This window comes from Lepidochelys olivacea, assembly GCF_965140295.1.
Source record: "Lepidochelys olivacea isolate rLepOli2 genome assembly, chromosome: 1".
Taxonomy (NCBI): Eukaryota; Metazoa; Chordata; order Testudines; family Cheloniidae; genus Lepidochelys; species Lepidochelys olivacea.
In genome coordinates, this window is record NC_140411.1 from 307,607,249 (window position 1) to 307,621,368 (window position 14,120).

Sequence of the window (14,120 nt, forward strand, 5' to 3'; positions counted from 1 at the left end):
TTCTTGCAGGAATGAGTTAGGCCCCTGCGATACTTCACACAGAACACCTTATATCTTCATCCCAGTAGTTAGAGCATTCACCTAGGATGTGGGAGACCCAGGGTTCATTGCCCCCACCTTCTTCCTGGGGGGGGGAGAGGAGGTGGGAGACACCTGTTCAAATGTTAGGCCAGTGCTTTAACTAATTAGTTATGGGATATTCTGAATTGGGACTCCCTTGGTATCTTCTGCTCAAGCTGTTCCACTGTGAATAAATCATTATGCTAGAGAGAAATGACTAATTCAGTGTTTAGGGCACCTTTCTGCATTCAGCAGGAGTTCTGGGGATCACAGTGGAGCCAAAACTGGGACTTAGGCATCTAAGAATCTTTGTGGTTCCCACACCTAAGACCAACTCATGCTCAGACTAGTGTTACGGACAAGTTTCTCAAGTATTTCAACTAGAGCAGCATCAACCCCATTAGAGAAGGTTAGGAATATGGACAGTTCTAAAGTGACAAAATAAGATTCCTCAGTATACTACCTTGCAAGTCTTTCAAAGTGAAAGTCATCTGAAATATAGATATTCATTGGAAGGGAGAAAGCAGCAATGCAGAAAAAAATATTTTGGGGTGATAGTGGACAAGTTAGATTAGAGTTTGCAATCTGATAAGGGAAAAAAGGCCTATGCAATTTTGGGTTCTGTATGCAGAGTTATCAAGTCCCTGTGGCTCTGATGACGTTACACCTGGACACCTCAGAATCCGAGAGTTATTGACAAGTACAGAGAAGAATAAACAAAATAGTTAAGGAGCTAGAGAGCTTGACTTATAAGGAAAGACTTTAGACTTTTCGCAAATTTAGCTCTAAACAATGATTAAGAGGGACATCTCTATCAGTCTTTTTTGCCTCAAGATTCCCACTGTTGCTACCACCAGTTCAGCTCCACTGGTGATCGCAACAGTGGGAGTACTAGTGCAGACAATGCTTCAGCAGCCATTGATGTTTTAAGCATGGCATCATCTAGACCTAATCCGAGTAGGATGAGATGACCTAGTGCTTAAGACACGGACAGCTGTCTGGAGTCCTGTCTATACGGGCACTCCCATTATCGCGATCACTGTGGTAGGATCAGTGGGAAATCTGAGACAAAAAAAGCCTCGTTTAGACACTCCAGAAGAGAAGACATTAACCAACTACATATACTGTGAGGAAACACCTCCAAGATGAAGAGGAATTATTTATGGAAGTACACCTGGGCATAACTAGAAATAACGATATAAAATTGATTAAAAAATATCAGTAAAAGCTTCCTAGGAGTGACAGCTAGTTAAATGGTAGCACGACCTACAAGAAGAGAAAGGCACAGTGCTGGAGATGCAACTAGTCTGGATAAAGTACTAGACAATGTACTGTGAGGAGCAACCATGCACTTGCTGAAAGACAGATCCCCCCTCCCATATCTAATGCTGTAAATACAAAAATCAAAATCAACAAATGGAGTGTCTAAACAGCAAAACCAGAGTATTAAACAAACCAAACCAGGATCAATCACATTGAATTAATAACTAAACAAAATAACCATATGTTCTTATGCTGTGATCAGTGTTCTTCCTAATGTTAGTTCTATGTTTGTTGGCACTTTGGCTATGCTTAGATTTTAACCTGTTTGGGGACAGGAATCAGGTATCTTGTTTGTAATACACAATGCACATTAATGGTGCTTTATAAATAATAGTGTGTTGATGCAACGTTATGAAATGTAGGACATCCCACCTTGACTGAGCCGGAATGATTGTCCTGGGGAAGTTTCACAATAAGGAAACAGCTTCATTTCTTACATTCATGAGTTTAGACAACCATGCCCTGTAAGAAAACAGAAGAAATATGCAGCAGATGCATTTTTAATTTAAATATGACTCTTCAGTATCCCTCATAGCTAGACCAGGTAACACAGCAACTCTGCCTCATTTTCCCTTCTTCTTTGAAGGGCTGCCCACCTTCCAGCCCACTCACTGATTCTTTGTTACAACCTCAGCCCTCTGGCCAGGCTACTGATAGCCCCTTCCCTTTTGGGGGAGGGGGGTATTAAAAAGTCCAATATTTCAGAAGGCTAGTGACCCTAGGTGAGGGGGACACAGCCTCTGGCTTCTTTGAGTATGGCTCACTTTTTGAAGGCCTTGATAAATAACCATACTGGGCTTGGTAGGGAATCCAGGCTCACCCACTCTCCTGGGTTCCAGACCAGAAACCCTGCACAAGATAAGTTCATGGACAGACATCAATGGCTATTAGCCAAGATGGTCAGGAATGCAAGCCCATACTCTGCACTTCCCTAAGCCTCTGACTGTTGGAATCTAGGATTAGAAGGCAAGGGATGGATCACTCAGTAATTGCCAAGTTCCGTTCATTCCCTCTGAAGTATCCAGCATCAGTCACTGTTGGAAGACAGATTACTGGGCTAGAGAGACCTTTGGTCTGACCCAGTATAGCCGTTCTTATAACAAAGTGGTCAGCATCAAGCTCTCCCAACCCTTTCATGCTCCCCTTGCCTACCTAGCATGCCTGTCCTTCAAGATGTTCCTCAGTTACCCCTTTGGTCCCAGCCTCCAGAGGGTCCATTTTCCTCGGCAGTATCTCACCAGCCTGTTGCTGAAGGCTCCGGCTCACCATAGCCCTTCAGCTTCTTTAGGTGCCATCCCACCCTTCTGTTCTACATCCTTTTATCTCTGCAGCTGTTTGAGTCCCCTGATCAGCCCCAGCTGAGCAGGCAGGCAGTTTCCCAATCCTAGTAACCCTTTACTGACCAAGACAGCCTGGGGTCTGCACACCCCATGACAGTATCCTTATTAGTAAGTATTCACATTTGCATTCATATCAAACAGAAATGAATCAGGTAGTTTCACAGTAAACAAATTTGCCAAAGACCTGGAGATGATAAAAAAAATCTCATCTTAAAAAGCCTACTTTGCTCTTAATCTGCTCCATTCCATTATCAATGTGTGCTTAACACTTTTCACAATAGCGTTCCAGGATTTAACACAAGGTGTACTGAGCACTTTATAAAGGCTGAGGCAAGAGCGCCGGATTTCCTCGAGATACCCGAGTTTACCTTTTCTTCTGAGGAAACCAGCTTTACAGGCCAAGTCTTGCATTTTAAAGTGGGAGTCTCCGTTTCTCTCCATACACTGTTCAAGAGGATTTGCTGACTGAGACTGAAACTGGCTCGATAGCAGGTGTCCCGGTGAACTCCTGCCAGTTCTTTTCGGGCGGTGATGTGTTGTGCTTGGCATTTGAGTTCGCAGCACGGCTAGGGGTGGGGATGGGGTGTAGTAATACCTGGGATCACAGCTCTGGAGTGAGCAGTGTTACGCAGTACCAGGCAAAGACTGCAACCCAGGGGGCAGGGAATAAGACCCCGGGGCACAATCCAGAAAGCGCTAAGGGCGAGGACTGGGGGGGGGGGGGACTTTCCCAGCAGAAGGAAGAATAAGTTTGGAGCTAAGGAGCCGGGGCTCTTAGCAAACTGCTAGGGGTGGGGGGTTACCTGGAAGAGACCGACCCCAAGGGGCTCTGGAGCCCACCCTGCTTGATACAGCCCGAAGCACAAGTGTGGGGCGAGTAGGTCCGAGAGGCGTCGCCATTCCTCCCCCAAAGCCCGAGACGCAGCGAGACGGCACCCTGGGGGGGTTGCGGGGCTCCTCGCGTTGCCCTGAGAACTCGGGGCCGGGGCTCCCAGCAGCCGGCTGGGTGGCAGAACCAGGCGGGTGTCTCCCGCATCAGCAGATTCCTTTGGTGCCGGATCCGCGGGGACTGCTCCCGAGGGGCGAGGCCAGCGGGGCGCGGGGGACGGGGTAGGAGGGCAGGCCCCGTGGGCACAGCAGAGGCGGGGAGAGGGGCAGGGGAAGGAGGGAGGCAATGACATCAGCGCGGGCAGGGTACATAAGGTGGGGGAGCCGCAGGAGCGGAGCGGCCGCGGGAGAGCTTAGCGATTAGCTCGCGCCGCTGCAGCTCCCTGCGCCTAGCGCCGCCCGGCAGGCAGCCCGGGCACCATGCAGCAGTCCCCGCTGGAGAAGGCCAACATCTTCTCCAAACTTTTCTTCAGGTAAGAGCCGGGGCTGGGGCGCGGGGAAGGACCCTGCAGCGGGCGGCGGCATGCGAGGTGTGGCTCGGCTGGGTTCCCCGGGGCTCTGCACCTTCAGCCTCCTGGCTGTGTCAGTCGCGCGCCTTGGAGGGCCCCGGGGGACGGGCAGCGGGAAGTGACTGGGCGCGAGCGCAGGGCTGCCCCTGCCTGGAGCCCGGGACCCTCAGCGCTCGTCTTGTCCGGGCACGTTGCCTTACACCCATTAGCCCCGAAATGTTTTGCAAAGCGGGCTGCGCTCGCCCGGTTTATTCCAGGAGGATCTGCGCGCCGTGGTCTTCCCTGCCACCTTGTGCCAGCGTTTTGAACACGCGGGGCGGCTGAAACCTCTTAGTGTCATGAATGATCACACCCATACTGGGTAAATTACTTTATAGTAGATTATCTGCGCAACCTTTGGTAAATTGCTCTACTTCCGAGCCTGGCTGTTGTAGACTTCACTCCAAGGTGTGAGAACTTCGGGGGAAATTTGCTTTGCAAGCAGGTTTTTTTAAAAAGTGATATTAGGGACACCTTAATAGACACCTTTCAGAGTAACAGCTGTGTTAGTCTGTATTCGCAAAAAGAAAAGGAGGACTTGTGGCACCTTAGAGACTAACCAGTTTATTTGAGCATGAGCTTTCGTGAGCTACAGCTCACTTCAATAGACACCGTCTCTCTTCAGACTGAGATGTGTCCTATGGGGGTGAAAGTTCCTGGTCCCTTTTTTCTTCTTTTTGTGTGTACAAGGGATCCTCTTTCGTCCCTTTCCCCCACCACACACAGTGGGACAACATAGAAATCACAAATTTGAAAACCTTTAACCTGGAGCTGTTACAAGCAACACCTGATATTATACTAGAGAGAGATTAGAAAGACAAAAATCCTTCTCTATATTTCCCCAATTTTGGGCATCTGAGAGCATACTGGGTACACCCAATTTCACGCAGCTGGCTAGTTTCCCTGGTTGTTTGTGTGAGTCCTACATGCAGCAATAGGGGCGAGAAAATCCGTTTATAAAATCGAAAATGTGATTATGAATAGAAGGGGAACTCTGGCAGGTGTAGTACCTCAGACAACTTTTAGGTTTTAAAATGACTAGATTTTAGGATAACTATGCCTCTTTTAACATGCTTTTTGGGAGTAACAAGTTAAACTGTCAAGTTATAAGAAGTGAACAAAATTTAAGAAATACTATGTGTGATGAACTTTACAAAACCAGAACAATATTCTTGTATCGCATTAGGTAGACACTTGTAGACTCAAAAAACTGGTTCATCCCATAAAGTGATAAAAAGTTGGATTTGGTTGAGTTTTTCTAAAACTGTAGAATTTCATTTTGGTATGTAATTGTATCTGCATAACAAGAGCAGCCCCCGTTCAAGAAAGCAGCCTCATTTAGAAAGCACTTAAGAATGTGCTTAACTTTAAGCATGCGGCTTAAGTGCTATCCCATGGACCAGGTGTGGTGCTTTCAAGTGCTAATGTTCTAGTGTAGCATGAACAGAGCAACTGAAATAAAATCAGGGATTCAATCCTTCCTTTGTTATAAAATGATTTAGAAGAAAAAGTTACTTTTCCTACTAACAACAATTATTTAATATTGTCCCATAATCTATCTTCATGTAGTTTAAGAAATCTTCACTTAAAACAGTGTCTACTGGGTTCTGCTTCTTTCATAGCTGTGTATTTGTTAAATGCCAATCTGGATGTAATGTAATAGACTGAAGGTCACTCACTATAGGGCCATTTGAAATTGTGGCAAAATTTGCAGAGAAGATATCCACCAGGAGATTCTCAGTGATAAACATATCATTCATCATAGTAGTTCCCAGCTATCTGATGACAGCATATGAAATGTTAAATAATAGATTACTTTTTACAAACCTATGGCCAGATTCTTTGCTTAGATGCATGTGTCCTGTTTGGGAGTTATGTGAGCATAGCTAAGTGTGGAATTTGAATCTTAGTTTGTAACTAATGTAGTTAAGATAGATACAATTCACTACTGTATTTGTACATTTTCCTTAAAAATGTTTCCAATCCCTGCCCTAAAAAAAGTTCAGACAATAACAAGTTTTATAAAGGAGCAGTGTCACATATGGACTCTTAACAAGGGAATAACCTCTTTTTGTATGACTATTCAAGAAAATGATCCAGGCTTGCAAAAAGAGAAAGAGAGAGGGAGAGGTTTGGTCAGTATAGACTATAAAAGTTCATAATTTAAAAATTAGCTATTTTTCTGAAACATTTATAACTGTGAATAAATAAGCAGGTTTTGGTTTAGAAAATTACATTTTTTTCATACTGAAGAAATGAAATGTAAACAAGATAAGTAACAACTTTTACTAGGAAAACAATTTATGTGGAAAACATTCCATATTATGCTGGAAGGGCATAATGAGTGGGGTCCCACAGGGATCAGTTCTGGGTCCAGTTCTGTTCAATATCTTTATCAATGATTTAGATAATGGCATAGAGAGTACACTTATAAAGTTTGCAGATGGTACCAAGCTGAGAGGGGTTGCAAGTGCTTTGTAGGATAGGATTAAAATTCAAAATGATCTGGACAAACTGGAGAAATGGTGTGAAGTAATAGGATGAAATTCAATAAGGACAAATGCAAATTTCTCCATTTAGGAAGGAACAATCAGTTGCACACACACAAAATGGGAAATGACTGCCTAGGAAGGAGTATTACAGAAAGGGATTTAGAGTAGCAGCCGTGTTAGTCTGTATTCACAAAAAGAAAAGGAGTACTTGTGGCACCTTAGAGACTAACGAATTTATTAGAGCATAAGCTTTCGTGAGCTACAGCTCACTTCATCAGATGCAATTTGTTAGTCTCTAAGGTGCCACACACAAGTACTCCTTTTCTTTTTGAGAAAGGGAGTTGAGGGTCTTAGTGGACCACAAGCTAAATATGAGGTAACAGTGTTGCAGAAAAAGTAAACATCATTCTGGGATATATTAGCAGGAGTATTGTAAGCAAGACATGAGAAGTAATTCTTCTGCTCTTCTCCACGCTGATTAGGCCTCAACTGGAGTATTGTGTCCAGTTTTGGGTGTCACATTTCAGGAAGGATGTGGACAAATTGGAGAGAGTCCAGAGAAGAACAACAAAAATGATTAAAGGTCTAGAGAACATGACCTATGAGGGAAGATTGAAAAAATTGGGTATGTTTAGTCTTGAAAAGAGAAGACTGAGGGGGGACATGATAACAGTTTTGAAGTATGTAAAAGATACGAGGTAGAGGGAGAAAAATTGTTCTTCTTAACCTCTGAGGATAGGACAAGAAGCAATGGGCTTAAATTGCAACAACGGAGGTTTAGGCTGGACATTAGGAAAAAATTCCTAACTATCAGTGTGGTTAAGCACTGGAATAAATTGCCTAGGGAGGTTGTGGAATCTCTATTATTGGAGATTTTTAAGAGCAAATTAGACAAACACCTGTCAGGAATGGTCTAGATAATACTTAGTCCTGCCATGAGTGCAGGGGACGGGACTAAATGACCTCTCATGGTCCCTTCCAGTCCTATGAGTTTATGATTTACACAAGTTATAATTGTGCTGCTACTGTCTCTATCATAGGTCCAGAATGCATTTCTTCCTTTCTACCCCTCATGACAAGACACTAGTCCATGCTTTGGAAACGTTTCATCTAGACAAATTCAGACTGTAAATAAGGTGTAATTTTTTAACATTCAGAGTAATTAACCATTGGAACAACTTAGCAAGGGTGATAGTGGATTCTCCAGCACTGACAATTTCTAAATCAAGACTGGATGTTTTTCTAAAAAATCTGCTCTAGGGATTATTTTGGGGAAGTTCTATGGCGGATGTTATACAGGAGGTCAGACTAGATGATCATCAGTGGTTCCTTCTGACTTTGACTCAAACAAATAGACCCTGATCCAGGAAAGACTTAGGATATGTCTACACCACAAATTAAGGTGTAATTGTAGTGCAAGTAAGCATACCCATTCCAGCTTTAATTTAGCTAGCATGGGAAACAGCAGCAATGAAGATGTGTCAGCGTGAAACCTGGTGCAGGCTAGCAAATGGGCATCTGCTGTGTTGACCAGCCTGCACTGCCAGTTAGATCAAAGCTAGTATGGGCATGCCTACTTGCACCAGAATTACATCTTAATTTTCAATGTAGATGTAGCCTTAGGCAAAGTAGTCCCATTGTCTTCATGAGGACTACTTAGTGTGTGAAGTTAAGCAAATGCCCCCTTTGCACATTGACAGCACCTTCCATCCAAGGATCTCAAAGTACTTTACATACGTTCATTAGTTGTCACCATATCCCCATGGAATTGGACAATATTATATTTATATAAACATAATAAGTATCATTATTTTGGAGCTGAGGTAAATGATATATAGAGATTAATTCCCACATTTGCAGAAGTGGCCACTAGCTTTGGACACATCTGTTTTTTGGTGTCCAACTTTTGGCATATAAGGCCTGACTTTCAAAGGTGCTGAGCACTCAGAAATCTGATTGAAGTCAGTGACTGTTGTGAGTGTTGAGCATCTCTGAAAATCAGTCCCTAAGGTTTTGAGGATGGGCATTCAAAATTTGAGTCCACTTTTAAAAATTTGGGTGCAAGAGTTGACTCCAGTGTAGAAGAGGAAATCCGTGGCATAACCTGTACTAGTAGTCTGATCTCCATATTACAAATCCTGTCATTTCAATCCCAGTGCAATCCTCCCTCTGCTAACATGTTTAAAGTCCATCCCTGGGTAAGTCTGAAACACCAATCTTCCAGTTAACAGCCAAAAGTACTAACCAATTGCACCACAGCAACTAATGGAACCTCTTCCTATAGCCATTTCATCCATCCAAAACACACCTGCTCAAATCAACATGTGTGTGAGTTTTCTGAAAGCTGCCCAAAGGCTCTTGGCTCTGTGATAGGACAAAAACTTGTAATGGGTATGTACATTTAAACCAAAGTAAATATTTTAAATATTTAAGAACTTATCCATTTTTTTACACTTATTCTATTTTATTAGGAAGGAGGGCAATGCAGTTGAATCCTTGAAGTTTTTTTTTAATAAATAATAATTGATGATGAAAACCATCTTATTATTTGTATTATAGTAGCCTCTAATAAAGATCAAGGACCTCTTGTGCTAGGCACTGTACAAAGACGTAGTAAGATACAGTCTCCACCTTGAAGAGCTTACAGTGCAAATAGACAACACAGGCAAGGTGTGGGGAAAAGGAAGTATTATTATTCTCATTTTACAGATGGGTAACTGAGGCACAGAGAGATTAAGTGATTTGCCCAACATCACACAGGTAGGCTGTGGTAGAGCGGGAAATGAATCCGGACCTCCTGAGTCCCAGTCCAGTACTTCAAACACCAAATCATGCTTCATGTGTGGGAAAGTTAATTCAGAATGTGCCTGAAACAAGCTATTACAACCAAGTTCCATACAAAAGATACATATAGGAATGCTCACTCCCTTGAATACCTAAATGTTTGACATATTTTCACTTCAATGGGAATAGTAATTTCTCTTGCATGAGAGAAGAACTTGAGAAGATGTCAATTTACCTGTGGATGTTTATTTCTTCATTAATCCCAGTAAACCCCCTGTCAATTGTTCAATAAGATATTTAGTTCTGTTCACAAATAAGTCAGTGATGCTGGAATAAACTATAGGTTTGGAAACTTTCTGTCTGATGAAATGCTTTTATTCCACAGCTTTTTGAATAGCATGTGAAAACTACACTGGACCTCAGTACGTAATGTGCCCATAAAGGCTTAGATAGACAATGACTGTGTCAAACCGAGGGAAACTCATGGTTTTAGTGGCAAAATGTTCTAGCTGGGGGATATTCGAAAGAATGGATATTTTGAGGTCTCTGCCAAGACACGTAATGGCCGGGCTATAATGAACAAACTTGTGACTACCAAAGTGATTGTATTTGCAAACTGTGCAATCATTTGCCAAATGATTTCACACTACTCGTGGTTGTCCTAAATTTGCAAAGCTGTTGGTTTCACCTCTTAGCTGTCCAGGTCCTCTTTCTTAATTGTTGAAAACTGAGCAGATATTTTAGTCTACCAGTAGAAAGACCATTATTGTAGATCTGATAATTAATTCTGATTCCAGTACTGATAGATAAAAGATTCAGGATCAAATCTTGCTCACCTTAGTCACACGAGGCCTCCTACTGAAGTCATTGAGACTATTTCTGTAAATAATAGAAACAAGATTTGGCCCTTACTGACCTATACAACATTTCTAGTCATTTTATTGCTATTGTTCATCTTCTGACTTATGCAGAACTCAACAGATTTTTCGAAAGTTAGTTTTAAAATCTAAAGATATCTTACTACTGAACTATTGCAAATAATTTTAGAAAACTAACCTAATACTTTAATGTTATTTCAATGTTATGTAAAATAACATTGAAACAAATAGTTAGTTACTTTGTTTTGTTTTTAAAGGGACAGCTATTTAGGGGTCCAAGACATATTTCCTAGTGAAAGGACAGAGTGAAGTGAGGTTAGTTCATTGATGCAGAATTAATTAATATCTAAAAATAAAAGAGACTTTTCTTGGGCCAGCTTTTCCATTGCTACGTGCTTTAGCAACTAAATATTATTGCTAGCCCTGTTTACAACTAATAGGCTCGTGTTATTTCATGGATCCACTCTGTAATTGAAAGTTCAATGGATGTATCTCTGTTGCTTATGACAAGCTTCACATTTGCCTATCCAGATCAAATAATGACAGACTTTAATACATTTAATATCTTTTACCCTTATATGGCACACCACATGTGTATCTTTGTTCCTAGAATGTGCCCTATTTTGGTTTTCACATATAGACTGGGCTTCATAGTTATAATACCTCAAAAACCTGAAGTGGCATTGACCATCTTACTAGCTGTAAAAAGCACTATGCAAAGGAAAAATCAAAATTCTGCTAAAAAGGCAGGATCCCCAAAGCCACTTCTAGATCACATTACTCAGTGGGGAATCCTGGACAATAGCCAGAATAAATGTCACATTTTTGAAAATGGTAATAAAAATGTAAATCTTGTCAAAGATTTTCCATTGAGTAATTCTCATTAAGATTAGCTATTGGGACCCTGGGATTTCAAGAGAACACTGATTATTCTACAGACAGTGCTATTCACAGTTAGTGGCATAGTCAATGACATTGCAGCTACATGTTTTCCATGTTAAATAACACTTGACAGCAAACACAAATGTTCATTAAGAGAGAAATTTAATTCTTCAGTTTTAGTGACCTGCAAAGAAAGCATACAGATTAATAAGATCCACATTTACCTCCAGCTCTTTGAAGCAATAAATATAATGTTCAGAATATTTGTTCAATTTTTTCTTATATTTAAATCCTGCCCCTTCAGAGCTGCAAAGAAATATATCACAGCCATACAAAATTAATGCAACATATTGTATAAGCATTTTCTATCCTAACATCTGATTTCATATAGAATGTTTTTAAATTATGGTAAGTGGAGAATAATGTTAGAGGTTTGATTCAGCCAGAGAAATATGCAGAGCATTGGTCCCATTGTGGTGGAAAGCTCACAGAAAGGAGGAATGAAACAAAACAAGACACCTGCAACCCCATGCATCTGGGGGACCTGAGACTGCCCAATGCATTTCCAGGAAGTGGTGGTGCTGGCTGGGGACAAATTGTTGCACTGTGGGTGCACTGAATCCATCAGTTGTGCTCTCATGGATTTCCAGCCATGTTTTAAAGCTGTCCTCTCCTGGCCATGCACTGCCTGCCATCCCCTGAGGGTTAAATTTCACACTGGAATGAAGCTGCCATCACAGATGTAAAGTGAGTGTGACATATGCACTTCCCTCTAACAGCCATGTTGATTCAAGCACAAAGTCTTTCATATGTCAGGTAGTGGAGCTCCCAGGGTTGGGGAAAGGATCCCAGGTCTCAGCCATAGGCCTCTTCATGAACATCAGCCTTCCTTCCCAGGGAGACCAGAGTCAACTCCCGGAATAAGCACCACACTTAACAATAGAACACCACTTTTATCTAACCCTGGGAAAGCCATGAACGCCCCTAGGTCAAGGATCTTTAGCAAGGGTTACGCAGATTCTCTTGCCCTTCTTACAGCATACATCTCCTCCTGCCTCCAACCCCCTTGCATAGCTAAACACATGCAGACTCTCTGCCCCATGCCAGTGCAATCCCCTCTCTGCTTTGGGTCAGTCCAACCTGTCCATGCACTCTGGTCTGTTGCTGGCATGTGGGAGTTCAGAATTGTGTGTTGGTTACTTGGTCTCAGCTGTCCAGTCAGCTCCCAACTGAAAGTTTTGCCAGCTATCTCAAAGGGATGACAGCGGAGCCAGAATCTCCTTTGCAACAGTCAATAGAGCTGACCAAGTGTGTGGTAGTGTACACAGCACCTGTTGAAATCGAGTCAGAGTAAGCCAGAATTCCCCCAGGTCTGCCCCCAGGTCTGCCCCCAGGGCAGCTTCTCTGCACACCTTGCAGCAGGGGCCGCAGCTGAGTTTCCACAATTTGGCTGGAGCAAAGTAGTTCTTTGACCATGCCTGCTTCTACACCTGCATGTCTACATCAGGACAGGGGGAGGGAGAGGGCCAGATATGTTTTGTCCATGCCAGGGGTTCCTCTATGCTGGGGGAAAACTCATATTGCTGGTTAAACCAACATTGAGGTTTCTTGTGACTTCCGAGAGGTAGGAAGCAGCTTTAAGAAGGGCCAGGATTTGGCCCTGTTGAGAAGACAGCATCAGCTAATAGAGACAAGGTAGTACTCTCTAGCAGGGCAGAGAAGTTCATCCAATAGGTTTGAATTTTCTCATATGGAATAAGGTTGAGCAAACTAGAAGAGCAAATAGCTACAATAAGAGATGCATTGTAGAGTGCTAAAGGGAGGGAATATTAAAGAAAAAGGTTAGTTAGAAAACAAACAAAAGCAAAGTTAAAACAATGTGTCACATACATGGTATCCTTGTGTCTTGTATCCTTATGGTGTGTATTTTGTTACCAGGCTGTCAATAAAAGAGGTGGAACTTGTTTTCCTTCTTTTTTTCTTACCTACAGTTCACCCTTGAAACTTGTCTCCAGCTGGGTTTCATGTATATGTGCCCATAATAACATCCCTAGTTAGTTGCAAGACTCTGACAGCATGACAGGTTTCTCTGTGAAAGAGTTCATTAAATGCCAGCCAGTAATCCGGTGGCATTTGCTAATACTGTATAATGCTTTAAGGCCAATCTGTTTCCCTTCCTCCTTGCTTTCTTTGTTTCATAAATTATTTCTCACTCACAACAGAAATGAGAACCAGAAATTAGGAATTAATGTTGGTAACTCACAAATTAAGGGCTGTTGGTATCTCACAAATTAAGGGCCACTCTGGCTCCATTGTGCTACTTTGGCGTTGCAAACCATCTATAAAACTGGCTTAACTGGCTAGCTAAATTAGGTTTATCGCCACATAGCATCACCAGACCAGTGCAAAAAAGTCAGAGTGTCCTGGTGAATCTGCCCCCCCAAACTATTATTATTGTGGGTTACTTATGGATGTGCATAGTGCTTTATAAAATACATACAAGCAGGATTTGCTTCCTGACAGCAAAACCGAAGGAGTTTTTGAAAGCCCACCTCAAGGGACAAGCATCATTGCAAGCTGTGTCTTAACACCACTATGCGCAGCAGCCTGACACGAGTTGATACAGCCCAGAAATTGGACAGAGCTGGCTGGGGAGGGGGCAGGGCCAGAGCACCCAGGAGAAGCACCGAGGCCATAGGGTGCTACACTATGGGGGTTATACCGGCATAGCTACAGCTCTGTAGCTAAGTGGCATAACGCTGTAGTGTCGAGACAGCCTGAGGCTTTTCAACCCCTGTAGGAACACCACATCCCCAAGCAACAGTAAGTAGACTGACAGAAGCTGCGTCTCGACCTGGGATTAGGTCGATATAGCTACAGTGTTCAGCGGTATGGATTTTTCACACCCCTGAGTGATGCAGCTAT

At 42.7% G+C, this 14,120-nt stretch overlaps 1 protein-coding gene across 1 annotated transcript in view; it reads left to right on the forward strand.

The window, feature by feature from the left end:
* The first annotated feature begins 3,969 nt into the window (after positions 1-3,969).
* The window catches only part of CFTR (CF transmembrane conductance regulator), a 144,345-nt gene continuing 134,194 nt past the window's right edge, over positions 3,970-14,120 (forward strand). The window contains exon 1 of the mRNA XM_084613660.1: positions 3,970-4,084. Within this exon, the coding sequence (XP_084469786.1) occupies positions 4,032-4,084 (53 nt within the window). The 5' untranslated portion in view covers positions 3,970-4,031. The remainder of the gene's footprint in view (positions 4,085-14,120) is intronic.